This window comes from Blennius ocellaris (assembly GCF_963422515.1).
Source record: "Blennius ocellaris genome assembly, chromosome: 7".
Taxonomy (NCBI): domain Eukaryota; kingdom Metazoa; phylum Chordata; class Actinopteri; order Blenniiformes; family Blenniidae; genus Blennius; species Blennius ocellaris.
The window spans coordinates 7898443-7919355 of NC_137656.1; the positions used below are offsets into that span (position 1 = coordinate 7898443).

Genomic DNA, 20913 nt, shown 5'->3' on the forward strand with positions numbered 1-20913 from the left:
CCCTCCTTTTATCCTGCCTGGGCTCTCATGACATAAGTCCCAAACTCTGGGTAACAACAGGAGGAGGGAGAGAAGACTAGTGGAATGGCTGGGTGGTGACAGAGAAAAGAAAATGACAAATATATTTAGTTTTGGGATGTGGGTGGCTGTTTTTTTGTTTTGTTTGTTTGTTTGTTTGTTTTTTTAGTTTTTTGTAACCATATAGGTAGAAAAATGCAGCCCATCCTCCCACACAGCACTGCAGCCTGTGTGAAGCATGTAAACCTCCCTGGTATGTGCTTGTTGTGTGTGGCTCGCTGCTGCCCTTTACCAGCCCGCCTCTGAACGGCGATAAGTTCCACCTTCAACAACAGCCAAAGACAACATTTCATTCCGGCAGAGCGCAACTGGCCAAGGATCAGCTGCTACAAAGTGCTTAAATATAACTTGTGCGACGAAAAAAGTTATTGACATGTGCTCCTCGAAATAAAGGTGCTTTAAAGTTTTTGCCAGAGGCACACAGCCATCAAACTTGTGTGGGAAGCTCTGGCTTTGACACACACACAAGCTTGGCTTGAAGAATCCCAAGGTTGCCACGAAACAATGTGAGCAAGGCAAAAGATTGCAGTTTTTTTTGGGGGGGGGTTGTCTTTTTTTTTTTTTTCTCTTTCCCGTCCCCGAGTTGGTACGAAGGAATAGTGGTCCAGAACAAGCAGCTGCTGCGTCTTAGCGTTAAGTGGGTTTTGGATTCTGACAGTGTCTGGCGTCTCGGCCAAAGCTGCAGAAAGGGTGTAATGTGTGTGTGTTAGAGGAATGACCGGGTTATAGAAAGTACTTGAGGGACTGTGCGGATGACGTGTGCTTGAATAAGAGGGAGAGCACATTAAAAAGAAAGGAATGGCAACAGACAGACGAGTGTGAGATTGCGGACGACTGGCTCAGAGCCTGTGGCCAGGTTAGCCGTCCTACACACTCAGGTGTGTGTTCGAGGTCGTCCCGAGGCCGCAGTAATGCCAGGAGGGTGTCATGCCGCGGGGCTTGTAGTGGAGAATCTTCAATGCCGGATTGAACTGGCTTCCTTTGGCCTCGTTTTCGGACCACGTCTGGGAGAACACGCGATCTGATCAGTAGGCGTATTTGTTAATGTGTGTAACTGCGCCTGCTGCAGCTCATCTACGATTTATCTGTCTGGATCAAGAGCCGCAGAAAGGTCCAGAGGATCAGCGTGCCTTTCAATGCAGACGGCTGAATGACTCACCGTCTCTCCTCACCCTTCTCTCTGCTTCACACTTGTACCTTCTCTCACAGCATAGATCTCAGGAAAAGAAGAGAACTGAACAGAAAGAAAGGAAAAAATTGTTCTACAATCTGCACTCTGTGAATCAATGACTATTGTGGTTGCATGGCAATTTACCGAAACGCAAACTGCAGCTTTTGTTCGATACTGATGATTTTTTTTTTTTTTTGCTCCCAAGTTTTAGGAGAGAAATCTTTTCACACAAGGATCATAATGATGCAAGACATCGATAAGACAATTTTCCCTGTGCCGATGCTACATGTGATAACGGACTTTCCCCGTTGCACATTTCAATTCAATTCCTTGTTGTTTGAATCAAGATGGCTAACTCTAGCATGAAGATTTGAGGCTTCAGGAAGATGTCTGGTTTGACAGATATTGAGGGACTTTTGACTTCACTTTAGAAATTCTCTCACTATGTTTTATAGCAATCATTTGTGAAGTGTGAGGCAGACTGCAGAACATTAAGAACTCCTTGGCCCGTGATTGCCCATGTTAAAAGCATGCTGGGCCCTGAAAGCCCGTGTTCTAAATATGTTTATTGAAGCTTTCTTCTAATATTATTGAGACAATCTTGCCCCCCTCATAAATTGCTAGGCTCTGACAGAGATTTCAAATTGTTTATTAAAAATGGTCTACCTATTTCCTGATATTGGCCACTACACCTGTATTGCTGATAAGAGGGGTAACGGTAGCCTCAAAGTTACAAAGGCAGACTTGAATATTTGCAGGTTCGTTTCTCACAGGTGAGGTCACCACTGAGTCCCTGAGCAAGACCCTTGACCCACCGGAGTTCCCTAATCTCTGCATCTCTGCATTCTACCAAGAGCATTAATAGATTATGATTAGTTTAGTTTAGTTTAGTTTAAATTGTTCCAAACATTTATTAAACAATTTTGTCTGGCTCTCGACAAAATGCTAACATGAGCAATCTCGAGCAAAGGAAGCTCTTGCTGCTATTTGAAGTGACCATTGAAGACTGCTAACAATGCCTCTTCTCTTCCAGGTCAAAGGTAGAAATGAAGGAGTACATGCAGTGGTTGTTATCACATTAGGTTGTGTGGAGCAGAATTAGGCCCCGGTTACACAACAGAATTATCAATTGAAAGCGGACGACTTTTGCTGTGTTTTGGGTGTCTGCTTATGTGAAGCAGATCTGCGTCAAACATGGAAAATGTAACCTTTTGAAAATCCAACTTATTTGTCTCTAACTCATTTGTCCATATGAATGTCCATCTACTCACAGTAGTTGCATTAGTTTATGTGGTGCTGAATTACAGTCAGTCAAGTTCTTCCTTTGGTTTAGATTTTGTTCAGTCATCTTTAACTGTTGTAAAAATATATACAACAAAGACAAAGATTGAGTGTTTCCCAATAGTGTGGTTATGGTGAATTATAGCTTATACTAACTTTGTAATGTGAGGAAAAACAGAAATTGAGATTTATAATGTTAGTCTTGCTCACAGCTGACATATGAAGCAAAAATTAGCAGAAATAACAAGAAAACATGGTCAGCAATATAATTTTAGATTTTTCAAAATGATGAATTTTCCATGACTGAAAAAAAAACAAAAAAAACTGAAACAAACTCAACCGATCGCCCATTATTGCTAACTGCATGAGGTGAAGTGCACGGGCTAACCCTTTAGCTTTCTCTCCACCTGCCCCTTTGCCCCAAAAACACTGCACAAACACTTTGGAACACCGCAGCGTGGAGGGAGGGACAGAAAGAGAAACTGAAAAAGAGAGGAGGAGCAGCAGGGTGAGCGGAAAAAAAGGAGGGAGAAAAGAAAGGCTTGTGAAGCATGGAGCACTCGGGGGGCCTGCCTCTTGGGCTCTCCTTTCATGTTTGTGTACGCCTCAACTTGCTGATATTATCTTGGCCGCTCTTCCTGGCGGGGTGTCGGGAGAGGTTTCGACTATGACCAGACGGGGGCCTCCCTTCTCTCCTCCTTTCTCACTCTTAGCCACCCTCACCCACATCTCTCCTTCAAACCCCCGAAAGTCCACCCCCTCCCAGATAGAGTAAAAAAGCCCCACTCTTAAATCACAGCTTCAGCACGTTTCACGGCACTTGGAGGCACCCGGGATCCCACTGCGCCGGTTTCCATGGTCACTGGGAAGCGCCTTGTGTCATGTGGCTCAAAGTGAGCCGTCCCTGGGCCGAATTACCCAGCTTTCAATGGGAGGCCAAATGACCATTATTAGACTTCACAGCTCAGGCCTCTATTTAAAAAGAGAAGAAAGGAGCCCCGGGGACTTAAGATGAGACAGAGATGGAGGGAGAGAGGGAGTCCGAGAGAAGAAAAGTGAGGAAAAAAGGAAGGAGAAGAGAGGAGGAGGAGAAATCACAGGAAAGAGTTGTTTCTTTCTCATTTCCCCCTCCCTTACATGGTTTTTTGATCTCTATCACAATTGTTGTTGTTTTTTTGTTAGTTACTTAGAAAATCATACACCAGCGTCAGCTGAACGGCTTTGTAAATTGACCAGGCAGCGACGGATTAAAAGATGAGCAGTAAAAAAAAAAAAAAAAAAAGTACATCTAGAAAAAGATGGAACCAGACATCAACTAAAGCCCTGTCTTTTCCCTGCTCATCTCGGCCTAAGCCTGTTGCACAGGAATGTGCCAGTATGCATGAGAAGCCCCGGTGCCCCGTGCCTCGCTGCGTATGTCAGGGCTGCGTTGTCCTCCAGGCTAGGGACCCACTGGCCTGGCACGGAAGCTGGAAACTCAAGGCCCCCGCCCCCGGTCCCACATGGCTAATCTGATGCCCTCCCCAGCTCCACATGATTCCTCAACTAGAGGGTTAGCGGGGGTGAAAATGGCATCCTACTCTTGTGGTTTAAACTTTTCTTTTATGCCTTGCCAGGGAGGCGAGGTTAGGTTCAGCACAAGGAGATGGGGGAAGAAACCGTGTGTGTGTGTGTGCGTGCGTGTGTGTGTGTGTGTGTGTGTGTGTGTGTGTGTGTGTGTGTGTGTGTGTGCCTGTGTGTGTGTGTGTGAGGGTGACACAGGAACTGGTCAGAGACGGTGAGGTAATGGAAGAAAAGAAAGAGAGGTTTGGAGGTGGGTGACAAGTAGGAATATACCTGGCACAAACGAAAAGATTTTTGCATTGTTTCTGGGAAACAAGATCAAGTTGACACATCTGGATGGTGGTTGACAAAGGTTAGATGTCACCTGAACAGAAATGTTTTCTGATCTTTTCATTAAAGAGAAGAGATGAGTAGGATTTAGAGAGAGAAAAAAAAATCACAGTACCCATCTACATATCCATGAAAAATGCAAGACCTGCTGCGGTCATCAGCCATCTACAAACCGAGACCACAGATTCGAAGCCATGATCAATATGTCTTCCATCAGAGATGGAGTCAAGTCAAGTCCTACTCACAGGTACAGGTGTTGGTCTTGTCTTCTCCAGATTACTCTAAAAATATTGCAAACAATAGTTGCTTTATTTCTTTCTCTTTTTTTTTTTTTGAGTAATGTTCTCATTCCAAAGAGCTTTTCGTGAGGAGCCTGAAATAAAATATCTTGTCATGGGGGAAAAACAAAGCTCAAGATTCGAGAAGAAGAAATAAGTTATTTTTGTATTTCCGTGCTGTCATCCCTTCTCTTTAGACGTGTGTTTAAGTTTGCAAGCCCTGTCCTAGATTAGTGAAAGAGCGCCACCGACATTTCACATCAAAGTCTGTTTACGAGTGCTGGAGTCGCTGCGTGTGTGAAAGCAGGTTTCTGAAGCAGCTGTGGAGGCGCCAAGTGAAGTCTGATTATTTGCATTAAGTGATGTCACTTGAAGTAATTTACATTTGAGGGTGAAGGTTAAGTTAAGGTGAACTCTCAGGGTGTTAAGTGATCTTCTCAGACTTGGTAAAATCTACACATCTACTTGAATCTGACTCATGAGAACTGCATTGTGGGAAAAAGTCTGACTGCCCAGGGACTCATAGGGTAATCATCTCATCACAGCTCAGTTGCCGGGAGAGAAATGTTACTATAGTCTACTTCTGTGAATCAGGCACATTACGTTGTGTATATTGTTATTATAAGGGTCTGTAAACATCGTGGTAAAGCCGGCAGAAGATGCATGTTGATGAAAGGTGGTTGATCTTAATAAGATCGTTGTCACTTGAAGAGATCACCCATCACTCACACAGCTGCATCTCCAAATTTTATTAATTTTTGTTTTGTTGTTGAAATGATTAGATTGCATTTTACGCATCCTATTCTTGGTTAACCATGACTACATATGCTAATACATAAAAACCCTGTCACGGTGAGAACCGAACCTTCTCTAACACATATTCCACCACTGGCACTAGAAAACTGAGCGGATCAGTTGAGAATTTGTTTAATGTGCTGTTTTTGGTCATTTTCCCCTTGAGTTTTGTTGTCTCTAACTTCTCATCAAAAGATGTGATGGAACGTCGAATTGGTTATCTAAAATACCAATTTGTTGTCAACACAAGATGCTTCGTTTTGAAAATGTGATGTTCAACTGCAGCTTCCGTCAAGACTGCAAGTGTGTATTGTCCACAGAGCGTACGCTTAGCTCAGATAGTGGCCTGAGTATCAGTTTTGGGGGGTTTTTTGTCGAAAGGTTGTGAGTTTGATCCCGTATCTTGTCGTGTCCATGTGGCAAGACAGTGTGAAAGGATGAATGTGACAAACAATGTACAGCACTTTAAGACTGCTGAAACAGTGAAAAAAAACGACAACTATATAGGTAAAATTCAAACACAAACGTAGTCCAGAATGGATCCCTCAGTCTGTGACGGTACTTCATTCCATGGTACAAAAACAGAACGTGTCTGGACTTCTCTTGTTGTTGATCAGTGGGGGTAAAATGGCACCTGTTGATTTGTTAGTGGATCTGCTTTACAAAGGGTCTCGGCTTGCTTGTTTTTTTGGGTTTTGTTTTTCTGATGACACAAAGCAACCCACTAAAAGTCAAGTCAGCCCAATAGTTCACTGCTTAAGAGAGATACAGAGGCAAAGTGGGGGGGCGAAAAAACCCGAGTCCCAACTTGCTCTGCCTTTTGCCCAAGGAGTGAAGACAGCAAGCAGCAACACTCCTCCATCACCAGCAGGATAGTGTATTACAAGAGAGAGGCAGTAGCAGCAGCAAACTCCTCTTTCAAGCAAGCAGAGACATGGCTGCCAAAGCAGCTTCAAGGCAGAGAGAGAGATTAGAGAGGAATCGTATGACTGCAGACGAATTAAGGGAAGGGGGAAAAGTGGGGAAGTTGGGTGAGATGCTCCAGCTACACATGGATTACCATGTGATCTCACAATACAGTTTCTGGCAGGAGGTAAACCACAATCACTGTGATGCAGCTGTTTAGTGGAAAAACCAGAAATGTCAGTTACACCATTAATGAAGGTTACGGTTTGCTAATGGCCTCGTCATGTCGGCTGTGAGCATTGATTGGTACTCTGAACTGGATCCGCTGTGTACGGCAGGTGCAGGTAAATGTTTGAGGCTTGTGGTTTGCTGCTGTTTGCTCTTTGTTTTATTTGCCTGTAAAAGACTGTCGAGTGTTGCCAGAGCTCACCGCAGTGCCTTGTGTGTTTGTCTGTGATAGTGCACATGCACTCCGGTTTTAATCAATATAGCTGTGAAGACAGGTTGTGTAGTGGCTTGTTTCACTTGCACTGCAAGCGCACAACCGAAATGTGAGATATGATTTCACATCTTACAGAAGTCAAAGCATCTTTACTGTGACTATCAGACTGTCAGTCTCAGCAGTTAGCGGTTTACTTGTTCAGTTAGACGATTAAACCAAAAACAGCCAACATTACTGCAAACTTATCAGAGGTGGCTGACTACTGCAAGACACTGTTACCCTCAGGGTCCCTAAGTGACTCACTACACCATCTTGTGTTATGAAGTGGGATAACAAGACAGGGTGGCACCGAGCTTGCTGAATAGCGTTTTAACTTCAGTATATATTACTTCATCATAACTGACTTATGTCTTTGAGATGGGATAGTCACATTTTCTATCCGGTCATTTCGTTGTTCTGTGGATATTTCACACTCAGAGATGTAAGTATTGTGCCCATATTGCTCACAAACTACACTATTACTAAATTCTCTCGAACATATTTGAGAAAACAATTCTGTTTGAAATTGCAAAGCATGCATTTTATGTAGCACTATTTAATTTATGCTATTTTAGAGTATAATATTACAAAAAAGAATTATTCCATCTTTAAGGTGTATTTTTTCTCTTCAAGCCAGACATCTTTTATCAGAACTTTGTGCAATTGTTTTTCATCTATTGACCCTCATAGATTCTCACACAACTTATAGATTAAAACAATTAAACATGCATGCATGCATACATTTCTTTGTGTTATTTTGTGAAACACTTTGCATCATAGAAATATTCTCAACTGTCACTCCCCTCTTTTTTAACCCCGACTTCTGATGCTTTCATCCAAACGCCCTTCGTTGACACACTAAGTTGAGCGAAAGCTCTTAAAAAGCAGTATTCTTGTCTCTCAGAGCTTGTTTATTTTCCTGTGAATCACAAAGGGCCAGAGACCAAAACCGGTAAGAAAACAACATGGGAGGGGACGGAGAGGAAAAGTGGAGGAAATTTAATTAGCGGTTGTCCATTCCTCCGGCCTCAGTGTTTGGTCTCGGCAGGGCAGAGCAGCGGGCAGCGGGATGAGAGCAGACTGAAAGGCTTCTTGATTAGCGGCGGTCGGACCCGTTGCATTTTGCATCTGCGCTGGTGTTTGTGTAAGAGAGCTCGCCTGATGCCACAAGACACCGAACTGTAGAGGAAGGCAGGAAACGCTGCCTGTGGTGCACAACAACCAGCGCAAACATGTATAGTTAGAGAGCGAGGCAGATAAAATGCTTTGTATTCCACAACAAGTTTCCGTTCCAGGCTTTGAATTTCATATGTCTTATTTATTCTGTCCTTGTGACACTTAAAAGAAAAAAAAATCCTGCAGCATTCCAACTTATTTTCCCGCCAAAATAAATGTGCCGGGAAAGCAACCCAGTGTTAAACGATGGAGCACAGACTCAAATCATGGGTTGATGAAAGTTATAAAGCAGGTTGTTATTTTGTGAAAACCACAATGTTTCCACAGAAAGTCAGCTTCTGGGCCACATGATGACAACCATTCAAATATCTTTTTTATATAATCTTTTTGAAGGTTGTGTTGCTTTTCTGTCCGTATTAAGCCAATTCATTTTTTCTTCAAGGCATTCAGAAATAGCCTCAATTATTACAGCATTTTTGAGATTATATTTATTTTCATTTCATTTATTTGTTTATTTTGACAGGACAGTGCATATTAATGAACAACCAATCTCTTCATGAGGCGACTGTGAATATGCCGGATTTAGGACGAGGCTAATTTCCAGCCGTTGTCCCACAGAAAAACCATACAAGCTTACAAACACATAAAAACAACATGGTGAAACAAAGACGATAAAATAACTCTTCCTAAAAACCTACCATAAAATGCAAATATTATAGGGCTTACTCGGTAGTCTGACAAAGATAACGTGCCATTATTTTTTTTTTCTACATATTTCTGACCTATTTCTGTGGCTCATGGACACATTTTGGGCAAAAACATGAAGCGTTGTGGTTTTTTTTGGTTTTTTTAAACGTGAGCATTGTTAACGGGTGGTCTGATCATGGCATTAGTTCTCATCTATATTATAACTTCTTTCTGTACATTTGTCGACTTGGCTACACAATTCAAAGGTTTTAACCTGCCTGACTTCCTGACAGATATTTTCCAAACTGCACTTTAAAATATGCGAGTTCTGCTTTAATTTATCATCATTAATCACTAAAAGACCAGTTTATATCCACCAGGCACCATCTGTTAGCAGGTTTAAAAAGTGTCTCAACACTTCATTTGAAGTAGTATTCTTTTGAAGCCTTTTCTTGTCTGTCTCATTTTAACATTGTAATTGTCTTAGAGTGTGTGTGTGTATGTGTGTGTGTTTTTTATATCCTGCTTGTATCTTTATTTTATTTATTTTCAGCTCCATTTTTAATTTCCATCCATTATTGTGAAATTCCTTTCAGCGTATTATTCTTGTTTGATTTGAGTCTATTATCAAAGCCACATCTCTTTCAATGTTGAGCAATTTTATTAAATCACTTTTTTTTACCTCCTCTTTAAATTGTGTATGAAAGGTGCCTTATAAATAAATTTAATATGAGTTGTCAGTTCAGGGTCTGTTGGTGTTTACAAGGGCTTCCACTTGAGGTGAGAATCAAGACTTCAGTATTGTCAATAAAACCTCATATGAGGAACAGAGGTATGTTTTTGAGCATCTCTCTCTCGCTCTCTCTCTCTCTCTCTCTCTCTCTCTCTCTCTCTCTCTCTCTCTCTCTCTCTCTCTCTCTCTCTCTCTCTCTCTCTCTCTCTCTCTCTCCAATCTTTAATGGGGTTCGGCTGTTTGCCAAGCTCCACCGACAAGCCTCCTCAGAGGTGCCCCTTCACACACACACACACACACACACACACACACACACACACACACACACACACACACACACACACACACACACACACACACACACACACACACACACACACACACACACACACACACACACACACACACACACACACACACACACACACTGTGATAGCACAGTTCACTTGTATAATTCTGGTTATGCAATTGTGGGCGAACAGCCACCCGACATTGGGCACTGAGGCAGATACAGAAATGGGAAGGAGGGGAAAAGATGAAGTGAGGAAGACAAAAAAATGTCAGAAACGCACACGTAGGTGGAACGATCTCTGGTATTAGAGGGATGTTGACTTGGAGGAGTGTGGTAGACTATGACAAGAGCCGACAACTTCAGGCTCCCTCTCCGGATGTGTTGTTTTGTCCCCAAAGAGCTCAGTTTTCCCACCTTCTCAGGGGCTTTTCACGCCGATCCAGATGTCGGCCCGTGGGTGAAACACTTCTCTCTCTGAAGGAAACTGATTCAAAGAGGGATGAACCTGCCGGCATCCTGTTTGTTGCACAACTCCTTCGTGGGATTAAAACCAGTAGAAAGAGAATACTTCACCCATGTGTTCCCTCTGGCTCTGGCTTTATTGTTGAATGCATAGTTATTATATATCCATTTTGGTGTGTATGCGTGTCCATGCATGTGGATGTTGTGTACATGATGTACAGCACACATGCAGGGTCACCTCAGGTGGGTCAGGTCACCTGCCTCAGATCTTTGTCTTTTGCTGTCTTTCAATACAAAACAAGTAAACTCCCCCTTTTTCTTCTTACTGGCACACACATACAATAATACTCATATTTCAGCCTACCTTCTAATACTCATTGCAGTTTTGCAGCCTAGAAAACACTCACATGCTGTATAGTTCTGAGGAAAATATGAGGATTTGTATATTTGAAGGTTTTCAGAGTGTGTTCGAACCACAAGATCAAATAATCTGAGGAAGTTGGAAAGTTTAAACACGAGGCTGTAAAATTGGATTCGCCTATTTCGGTGTGATGATATTACACCCTGAGGCCATACAGTGGTTAGCATTCTTACCTTAGAGTGTGAGTGTGTGTGTGATTGTCTTTCTCTCTTTGTCATTCAATGGACTGTTGACCTGTCCACAAAAGTGAAAAAAAATTTTCTCATATGAATAGTAATTTTAGTAGTTTTGAGTGAAATATTTTCTTTTAAAACAACAAGAAGAACAATTTAATTTTGACAAATGATTTGATGCAAACTTTCTGTATTTCACAGTTTGCCCCCTTGAGGTTAAACTAATTAGTACCGCTTTAATCCTTTTTCAATCTATTATAAAAACATATTTTACTTTTCCAAAACATCACTCCACCATAATATAACTTTGTTAATTAGGTCAGCATTCATTCCCTAACTTCACCTCTTATCTTTGTTATTTATTAATGGCACTGTCTGAGCTCACTAAGTGCTTCAAGTGATTCTTTCCCCCACGTGTTTATGTTGAGTAAACTGTGAGTTTACATGAAGGCGGTGGAATACAGAGGAGCTGAAGGAGGCTCGCCGGCCCCTGTCCCGTGCTGGTGTGTGACACACAAGTGGATTTTCATGTACTTCTTAAGACAACTTTTTTACTCCACTTCGGAAATGATTCCTCTGACTGCAGTCAACTGCCTCAGCTGGAAGCCTTAACCACATAAATATTAAACCGAAATCACAAGGGGGAGTTCAAAAGTTTGCGAAGGTGGAAGAGGGAGTAAGAAAGACACTGCTTTTTCTTCCTCTCTGCTTTAATTTGCAGTTCAGAGGGTGAAATTTCCTGGTTTTAATTCGAGACCTTGCACATGAGCCGAAAGAGATTGGTATAAAGAATTTACAGGAAGGATTAGACTCATCTAGGTTATACGAGTTCACATTGTACCCTCCTGAATGGTTTTTTGGACTGTTTGCCTGCCTGTGGGAACAGGAACATTTTAATCCACCGTTGCTGTGACATGGCGTGAGCACCAGCGTCAAACCTGTTGATTAAAGTGACACACACTCAATACAGCAGAAATCTGTAAACGGGAACAAGTCATGGCAGCCAGCAAGGTGTTAAACTGACAAAGACAGATAATGAGGGAGATGATCTGTAATTATTTTGGTGAAGGTAGAAAATGAATGGGGAATGTTGTTATAAAAATGTTTGACTTCTTGAACTCTTAAAAACTGTTCAGTTAAAATAAGCTGATTTGTTTTTTTTTATTTTGATTGGTCAAAAGGGATGAGCCCTGCCTTTGGTTGTTAAAATCAGAAGAAATTCTATTTTACTTCAGGAAAGCTTCACGTTAATGCAGCAAAGTTTTTATAACTATGTTCATTCACATGGAAATGTCAGAAACATTGAAAATGGCTTAGTTTTCATGTTGGTCCAATAGTGGGTGCTGTTGTTTGTTTTTGTAATGAAACCACGCACACACACACACACACATACACATGCACTCAGAGAACAATACGCTATAAACATTAACAATGGCGAGTACATGGACATCCTTATAATGGTTGGATTGCTATTACGGGTGACTGTAAACTATAAAACTACCAAGTCCCAGGAGAATATGGCCTGGGAGTCATGACACTGTGGAGGCCGCCATTGTTGTTATTGTCCATCTACTTGTGCAGTAGCAGCGTTTCCGCTGTCTGCACAGAGATAGAGCCCAACTGTTTTCAAAAAGTTGCATTTTCCCCATTTACATGAAGCCTATTTCATGAGATTGGGCATATTTGGACATGTTTACCCCAAAATTGATTGAGCTGTGGAGGTGTAATTCTCTAAAATTATAAAATGGATACATTTTTGTCAGTATATCAGTGTCTGTATACAAAAGTACCATCCAGAAAGCCGGTTTTCATCACTTTCTCTGTGCCGTCAGATGGAGCACGGCCACGTTGAAAGCTTTTATTTTTGTAGAATGTAAATAATGTCTTGGCTCAAATGCCAGCTCTGAAAGGGAGTGAGGAAGAAGAGGGAAGAAAGGGGGGGTGACCACATATAACAAAATCCATGGGAGAAAAGTATGCCTTTATCTTTTAATAAACTGTAAAGCCAGGAGGCAACATGAAATTACAGCATAATAGCAGTGGAGAGTCTTCTGAAGACTTAATTGCCTTAATTATAGCAGTGCAGTGAGAGAGGGAAAGGAAAGCATGTCGAGGAGGAGGAAGGAGGGTAGCAGAGGAGAAGAGGGTAAATGAGAAAGCAGGAGTGATGCGATAGGAGAGCCGACATGTGAGCAGATGTGGCAGGTGGATCCAGGTGTTGGTGCGTCCGCACGTGACTTCGTTTTTCTTTTAATGTGTTTTCCCAATGCCCGACTGCATTATTGTGGGAAATCCTGGGTTTGTGTCAGTCTGATGAGAAGACTCCTTCCATATGAGTGAAAAATTCTCTTCCTCAGATCTTACAAGCTGGCAGGCTTACTTAGGGATGCTAAACATAGCTTTCATTTTCGTCTGTGTCTAGACTGAGCTCTCAGTACTTTCTGCTGCGGTTTTTTGTTCACTCGGGGAACGATTGTACCCTAATTTAATGCCTCCCAGCCAGTGGGAAGTTTGTTTAGCCAGCAGTATTGTAAAGTACCTGTAACCCCCACCCAGCACCACAACCCACCCACTCCCGCTACTTGCGGTTTAGGTTGAGAGTTAATCAAGCGCTAATGGTGTCAGCTTAAGTTGTTTCATGTCTCTGTTTTAGGTAACTTTATCGCAATATTTCAAGGTGTGTTTTCATTCTGTGTTGCTTCGCTCCCTCTGAGATGCATCTTAAAGTTTCCTCTACAGATCTGCTTTGAACTAAAAGTCTTTAAACTGAAGAACGAATTATTTGAAGTTCAGAAGCTCCACATATGAATCAAATTGTTTTATAAACTATGCCTGCTGCTTTGTTGTAACAATGGCTCTTGGCAATCATTTTTAAGCCTGTTTATTTCACTATTCGCCTGTACAACATCTGTAAGGAACGTGCCTTTGTGGGATGAGCAGCAGAGCTGAGAAGGTTGGCTGTGCTCATGGGAACTTCTTTGTCAAACAGCTTTTCTTTGCTATTGACTCATGTATGGTGGATTGATCGCAGTATCATGTTGAGGAGCCTGACAGATGCTCACCAGCCTGCTCACACACTGAATTTCATCTGGACAATATTTCAAGTGAAAATGTGCAGTTTTTGCATTTTTGTCTAATTAAACTTTGTATTTACACTGCAACATTTAAAAAAACCAATGTTTGTTTACACACCATTACACACCATTTTCAGCCTTCAGGCTGAAAATGGTGTGTAAACAAACATTGCTTTCATGTCACAAACATTCCTTTCATGTTGCTGTTGTTTATCTAGTAATATCACCTATGTTTGCAAACAGAGAACAATACACTGTAAACATTTAAACTTTAATTTGTCTTTCCTTGTTGTTTTATATTGGCTGTTTTTAAGAAAACAGTATTTCTAAATGTCGTCCAGATGATGGAGTAGATACATTTTCAAAAAAGTGCTGTTATATTCAAGAATGAAGATCATACACTGCATTAATTGTTATGAATGAATCCTTCTCCTGCATAGACAGAAAGATTTACTATGATTGTTGTGCTCATGTGCTGTATCGTTGTTTGCAATGCAAGTTGCATTCTCACTATTTACACGGACACCTCTGTACATGCTTTGAACACCATTTTCCATTTTCTCTTGAAAACTTTTCAATATAAACAGGGCCTGAGTACATTGGAACCTGTTTGACAAGCCAGGGTTTTTCCAGTGATGGAGATCATGCCATCTCCGTCAAAAGATATACAGAAATGAACAATTTCCTCACCCTTTGACTAAATGATTCAGCTGGAAGATATGGACAGATAGAAAATTTGGTGTTGGCAGCAATAATAAAAAAGCCTTTGCAAAGAACAGCAATGCTCTATGTTTTTATGTCTATTCCCAAAATGTTCAGCAATAATCTTAGAAATAACAGCTGCAGAGATAGCAGAATGTTACATTGATAATTTGGCCGATTGTTGGAACTCAAATATACTGAATCTTTATTTATTTGGAGGAAATTGCTGCTACAGCGCCACGAGAAAACCTCCATTCCCAGCGTATTTGACTGGCAGACCAACAAAATGTTGCTAATAGAAAAAGCTACACAGCAGACTGAATGAAAATTTAAAAAAAATAAAAAATCTATACAAAGAAACAGAAACAGAGTAGCAGAAAGAGTGCAAAACTGAGAAAGTTGTGAAGAACTGATGGCTGTTACTATGATGAAGAAACAAAGAAGGCTAATTGTGGGTACAAAACAGGTTTGGAGGAACAAATTCAGATTATTCTTGAACAGCAGCTGCTGGTCAAGACGTATCCACTGTGCGGTTACGCCTGGACATGGGGAAAAAAACCCAGAACTTATACACGTCTTTCCTCTTCTCCATGGCACGTCTTATTTCAGATCCGATCTGTCTTATCACGTCTTAAAGAATTGAATGAGGGTATCAAAATGTTATCTTGCACAAGATTTTCAACTGTCAATATTCAAGATGACCAGTCGTCCTTGAAATTCCAGTTCAGTCTCAATGAAACTCGTCTCATGGAAGCTTGTATTTCTGGTATGCGATTCATCTTTCTGAAAAGTTTGCCATACGGGGCTGTCTCAAATTGCTGAATGTCTTCTTACGCTGGCGCTGAGGAGATATCGGGCACCAGTGTCAGTTCGTTGGAAGTTTTAAGCAATCTTTTCATTGTGTTTATCCCTTCTTTGGTGTCCGAGGTTGAAGCGGGTTTTTCTTTTTACAGGACTGAAAAGGAGATGTGTCATGTTTTTTAAGAGAGCCGGTTTGCCTGTGGGTGCATTTTTGTTGTCGTCGGGCAAGTCCCTGCACTGCCTACCCAAGTGGAGATTCTTCAGGAAGGAGATCTCTTTCTTCTCAAAGCGTCTTACCAAGAGCTATTAATTATTAACCGGGAGAGAGCTAACATCAAAGGAGCAGACTTGTGCTGAATTAAATGGGGGCTGGAGCCTGGCAGCGTGGAGCTGAGAGAAGAAAACTGGGTGAGAGGGAAAAGCCGAGCCGTGATTTTTGCTCCGCTCGCTTTTGAACTTTCCAAGCACAAAAGTTTGGTAAAAAGGAAGAAAAAGAGCAATGTTAGTTTATGGAAAGGAGGCGAGACCAAAGCAAAAGTTTGAGGAACTGGTATTTATCACCCCCCCCCCCCGTCCAACAGTGCTATGTTTGATAAGCCTTTCACTCACTGCTGGGAAAGATCGAATCGGTTTGTAGGGTTAATTAGTCTTTAATGTGCTATGAAAGCCAGACTCATAAACATCTCGTCTTCGGATTAAACCAAAGGGAAAGCTAACCGAAGACCACGGTGATGTCTTTGAATTCTCTGCAAGTTGATTTACTGAATCAAAGATGAAGTGATAGTTTCACGCATATACCACCCTTCAAATCAAAGGCCTTTTAGATGTTTGATTTTATTTTTCTCGAGTTGGAACTTGTCCATGCAGCAGTCGTCCCACCAAACGTAGCCTCAGTGAAGGAAATCCCTTCAAACATGTCCAAAGTCGAATGACATTATTGACTTTGTTATCGACAGCGATTCTTCTTGATTTGAAAATTGATTAAAACACTACAGGGCTATTCTGTCTGTTGTGTGGAAATACTGGTACAGTTCTTGGAGTGCTTTGTCTGATCAGTAACCTCTTTTTGAAGAGTATTAAAACACACAGGATGATGGGGGAAAATATCCCAAAGCAGCTTTTAATAGACACAATTTAAAGCCGGGTCATATTGTACTGACTGCCACTCATCAGCGATGCTGGAATTTAGAAGGTAAAAAGATAAACAGGGTTGACTTTGAAAGATTTGAGTATTTCCACTTTGCTCGCTGGCTGGTGAGTTACTGCAGCATCTCGTCTGCCCTCAGTCCAGCTCTCTCGCTGTTCACTTTGTAAAGAATTATTTTGGCATTTGTCAGGGAGCGGCTACCTGGAGAAAAGCAAAGAGGCCGCAATAATAAAAATAGAGGATCCTGAAGAATGCAGATCCTTTCATACGAGGCTCGCTTGTGTTCCAACACCTTCTTATCCTTTTCAAGTGTTTGTTTGCACGTCTGCTGGCTTTTTGTTTGGCCAGACAATGCACAAACCTGCTCAGCGGCCCATTGTCAATTGTAGCTACCTTCAGAAATCAACGCGATGTGCTGTGAAAAGAGCGAGTGTGCCTCCCACGCACACGCCGCCCGCCACCTCTCCGGCCCTCCGTACCCCCCTGCAAGTGGAGCGGTGACACTCTCCAGCCAGTCCTCAGCAGATTCGCAGTACTGTGCATCATCACTTTGACCCCCCCCTCCCCTCCTTCTCCTCCTCCTCCTCAGTTATGAAGCGTGCTGGCAGGAACCCTAGGGTACTTGATAATACCAGGATATGATCCGAGCCGAGCTCCTTTAGATCATGTAGTGCACACATCAAAACGTTGTCTAAATAGGGCACCGTGAATCAAACGGGGTGAGAACGGCTTGTAAAGGGGAAGGCAAGAGTTAAGATAAAGGAACAATTTCTTTTTTTTTTCCTTCTTTTTTTTTCCAGATGAGGGGAAGCCAATTTGGATTCTGCGAGCAGATACTTTGGGTTCTGCAGATCCAAGCATTTCCTTTATCTTTCGCCTTTAGCAGAACTCTTCAAAAGGCCTCGGCGCTGTGACTTTTCCCCACTCGCGGATGAAAGCAGCACCTCCATCTTTAACAACTGGAAATCCTTGATAACTTTATGCAACTTTTCACAGCGCGCACACCAGAATTCGATTCAAATTCCACTCCTGTCATGCGGCGTTGCGTCACACAGCGCTGTGCATGGATTAGTCCTTTAACAGTTTTATCATGAAGTTAGCTTAAAGATTGTAAGAGCTGAGTAACGCCGTTTCTGTGTGTCAGTTTGGCTCTCCGTCTGACTACAAATGGCAGCTAGGTGCTGCTGTGTCCTCCAGGTTAATTCAAACTTTTCGGCCGACTGGACACTCGAGTGATTCACTACACTATCTTGTGGGGTGAAGACGCGCCACGAAAATAGACGAGACTGTTCATTATGAGTGCACAGTACGGTGCCCGCAGGCACCTGGTAGCCTGCAGGGCACTTGTGAGAAGCCTTCAGGGCATGTTCAAGTGGTCAATTCAATCAACATAATTTGAAACTTCTGATTATGCAGTTTGTTCCGAGTTACCACTCAGTCCATTGATGATGCTGGTTTATCAGGACTGCTCTTGATTATATGGTTTGTTTTTTTGCTTTTTTAATGAGGGCTAGATATAGTATCCTTGAATGTGACCCTTTTAATAACATCAGGAGGACATCAGGAAGAAAAAAGAAAAGCTCCACGTGTGTTTCAGGACTCGTCACCAGCAGCTTGTTTACTTCTCTTCTCTTGGGTCCCTCATGATAGGTCTATAGTGGAGATGACACCCAGGCAGATAACTCCCTCTAGTGGCCTTCAATGGAATGTGAACACCTTGGCGGCATCATGGATTTCCCAGATAAACACAACAAAATGTTTTGTTCTGTGTCTGCAGGCAAAGCGAGCAGTGCAGCGAGGAGCCACGGCTGTCATCTTTGACGTCTCCGAGAATCCGGATGCCATCGACCAGGTTGGTACACACCTAACCTAACCTTTCCAAAAGTGAAACCGCCTGATCTTTCTATGAAAGCCGCTCCGCTTTTCATTTCTGAATGAGGCCCGGCGGCACGCCCTGCCCTTCTCGCCCCGGCGACGCTTTGCACAAACAATGATCTTTCTATCTTTAGTGCTCTCAAGAGCATGTGGATGGGCCTCTGTTGGATCCGGGTCTATCAGCTCTCTTAACTTTCCACTGCATTCTGGGAAGCACTGAAAATGGATATCTGAGCTTAGCTTTCACTGGACTGTGACCAAACTCTGTTGAGCTCATAATTGCACAGGTAGCACACATTACCTCACCCTCTGAGACCATTAACGTGTCTTCAAACACAAAGCTGTGCGGAACAGAAAGTTAAAAAAAAATTGTAATTTTTTATCGTGTCACAGTTTTGCCAGACTCTCTACCGAACTTTATGATTCCTGTGTCTCTGCTTCTAAGACTTCTAATACTGGAGTTGCTCCTCTCTGAGCGTCTTTGTCGCAAGAATTCTCCTGTGGTATTCATCCTCGCCGTGCCAGGCCTGGACTTGCAGGGTTCTCTCTCTCTCTTTTTTTTTCTTTTTTTCTTTTTTCTCCTCCTTGCCTCGTCTTCTCTGCTGGGTCGTAAAGTGCGTAGCTGAGAGATAAAAGGGATTGCACGCAGGCCACATGAAAGGCAGCGCTGGGCGGCTGTGTTAAATTCCCCCGAGAGGCTTTTCCAGTCAGAGCAGCACGATCAGCACAGACAGGAGCCACAAGGCCAAGGGGCAGGGAGGAGGAGCTTGGGGAGAATTAAGGTCCCAGGGCCAAAATTATGAGAAGCTTTATAAAGTTAATGTACTTGAACTCGCATTCCAGCATAAATTGAAAGAAAAAGTCCTGCTTGGGGTTTTCTTTCAGGGGAAGTCAAATAATGCATCATTATGTTTGCATTCATCAGAGATTTTTTGGTTTTGTTTTGAATTTGTATTTGTTTTTCCAGCATGTTGTGGGTCATTGATTAAACTTTAAGGCTTGGCTGAGTCGAATCTTGAAGCAGCTCACGGGAATCAAGCGATAGATCAAAAGTTTCGACAACTATACTTTGAAAGCAGAACATACAGTATTTCACTGGGGAACATGATGACAGCAGAAGAAATAGCATGGTGAATATCCTCGGTATTTCCCCTGGGCTTTTCAAATTACAGATTCCAACCAGCAGACGAGAAGAAAGAACAGAGAGAGGAGAAGAGTAAAAGACTATGTCAACTGCCTCAAAAGCCAGAACATAGTATTCATTGACTATTTCCTCCTGTTCCTTCGAGCAAACCATGGGCACAGTTTCCGCTTCTCGGGCCTGGAGGTCATTTTTCCCAGCTGAGAGAGGAGTGTGGCTCCCAAACTTTTGGGATTTTTATATTATTTGAATAAAGTAACATGTGCAGCCGAACAAATGTCGTTGAGCTCTGAGCTTTTCCACCACAGAGTGAATTTTTGACTTGAATGAGACAAATTCAATGAAACGTCTTTTTAGGAGAATCGAAACTCCTTCACACTGAGAGGCTGACACAAATGCATCCACAAAAGGTTCCTCGAAGAAAAGGAGAGACACTTTTTTGTTTGGTTTACAGAGTCTCGTTTGTTTTATTTTTATGCTGGGTCACAACAGCAACGGTATGCCCTAAAAAATGGATTAACAATTTTGATCACTGTGAGGGCCAACTTGTGACCAAACACTTCTACTTCAAGGGGTTATGGGAAATATGGCTGCTAATTATTATAATTTATTTTTTTTAAGAATTTGGAATTTTTCATAGAATTGGCACAAGGTTCAACTGTCAGAATTAATAAAATCTCAAAACCTGTGAAACCAGTCATGTAAAATTGTAACACGGGCAGCACATGGCTCATTCCTGAATTCTTAATAATCATGACTTTTGTCATTCATTACATACACACCATAGGTGCATGTCAGAATAAAATTGTCCCTCAAAAGGCTCAACATAGGCTTTTAAAAGGTGTCTATAAAAACAAGAATAAAAGTATAAAACGACAGTTAAAGGTATACAAACACACAATTAAAACAGTGACAAAGTGCCTCACAGAACTAGAGTTGCACTGGATTATTGCATCATCCTCAAGATCTGACAGCATACTTATTTGCAGACAATGACCACATCCTGGCATCATGAGCGTAATAGGCTATTTTGTAGTGGTTATTGAAAAGCTCTGGTATTGTTATCATTCAATGTTTTTTTGGTGCAACTTGTCCCAATTATTTGTAAATGTTGCAAATCTTAATGTTCTGTACTTGTTTTACAAATTGATTTTTAGTTTACTTAGATGTTGATGTAAATCTAAAAGTTAGGTTTTTTTTAACTTCGAAAAGCTTCAAGTCACTTGAAATATCCTAGTTTCACACTTCATACCAAGACTTAACCTATTGCAATACTTGGGCATTTCTGTATTCAGTATGATAAAGGTTGTTTTTATTTATTTATTTATTTATTTTTTAATAAAGCC

The 20913-nt window shown here is 41.9% G+C and overlaps 1 protein-coding gene across 1 annotated transcript in view; it reads left to right on the forward strand.

The window, feature by feature from the left end:
• The window catches only part of znrf3 (zinc and ring finger 3), a 78439-nt gene that overhangs the window by 49335 nt on the left and 8191 nt on the right, over nt 1-20913 (forward strand). Inside the window, exon 3 of the mRNA XM_080499806.1 lies at nt 18329-18403. Coding sequence (XP_080355932.1) covers nt 18329-18403 — 75 coding nt within the window. The remainder of the gene's footprint in view (nt 1-18328; nt 18404-20913) is intronic.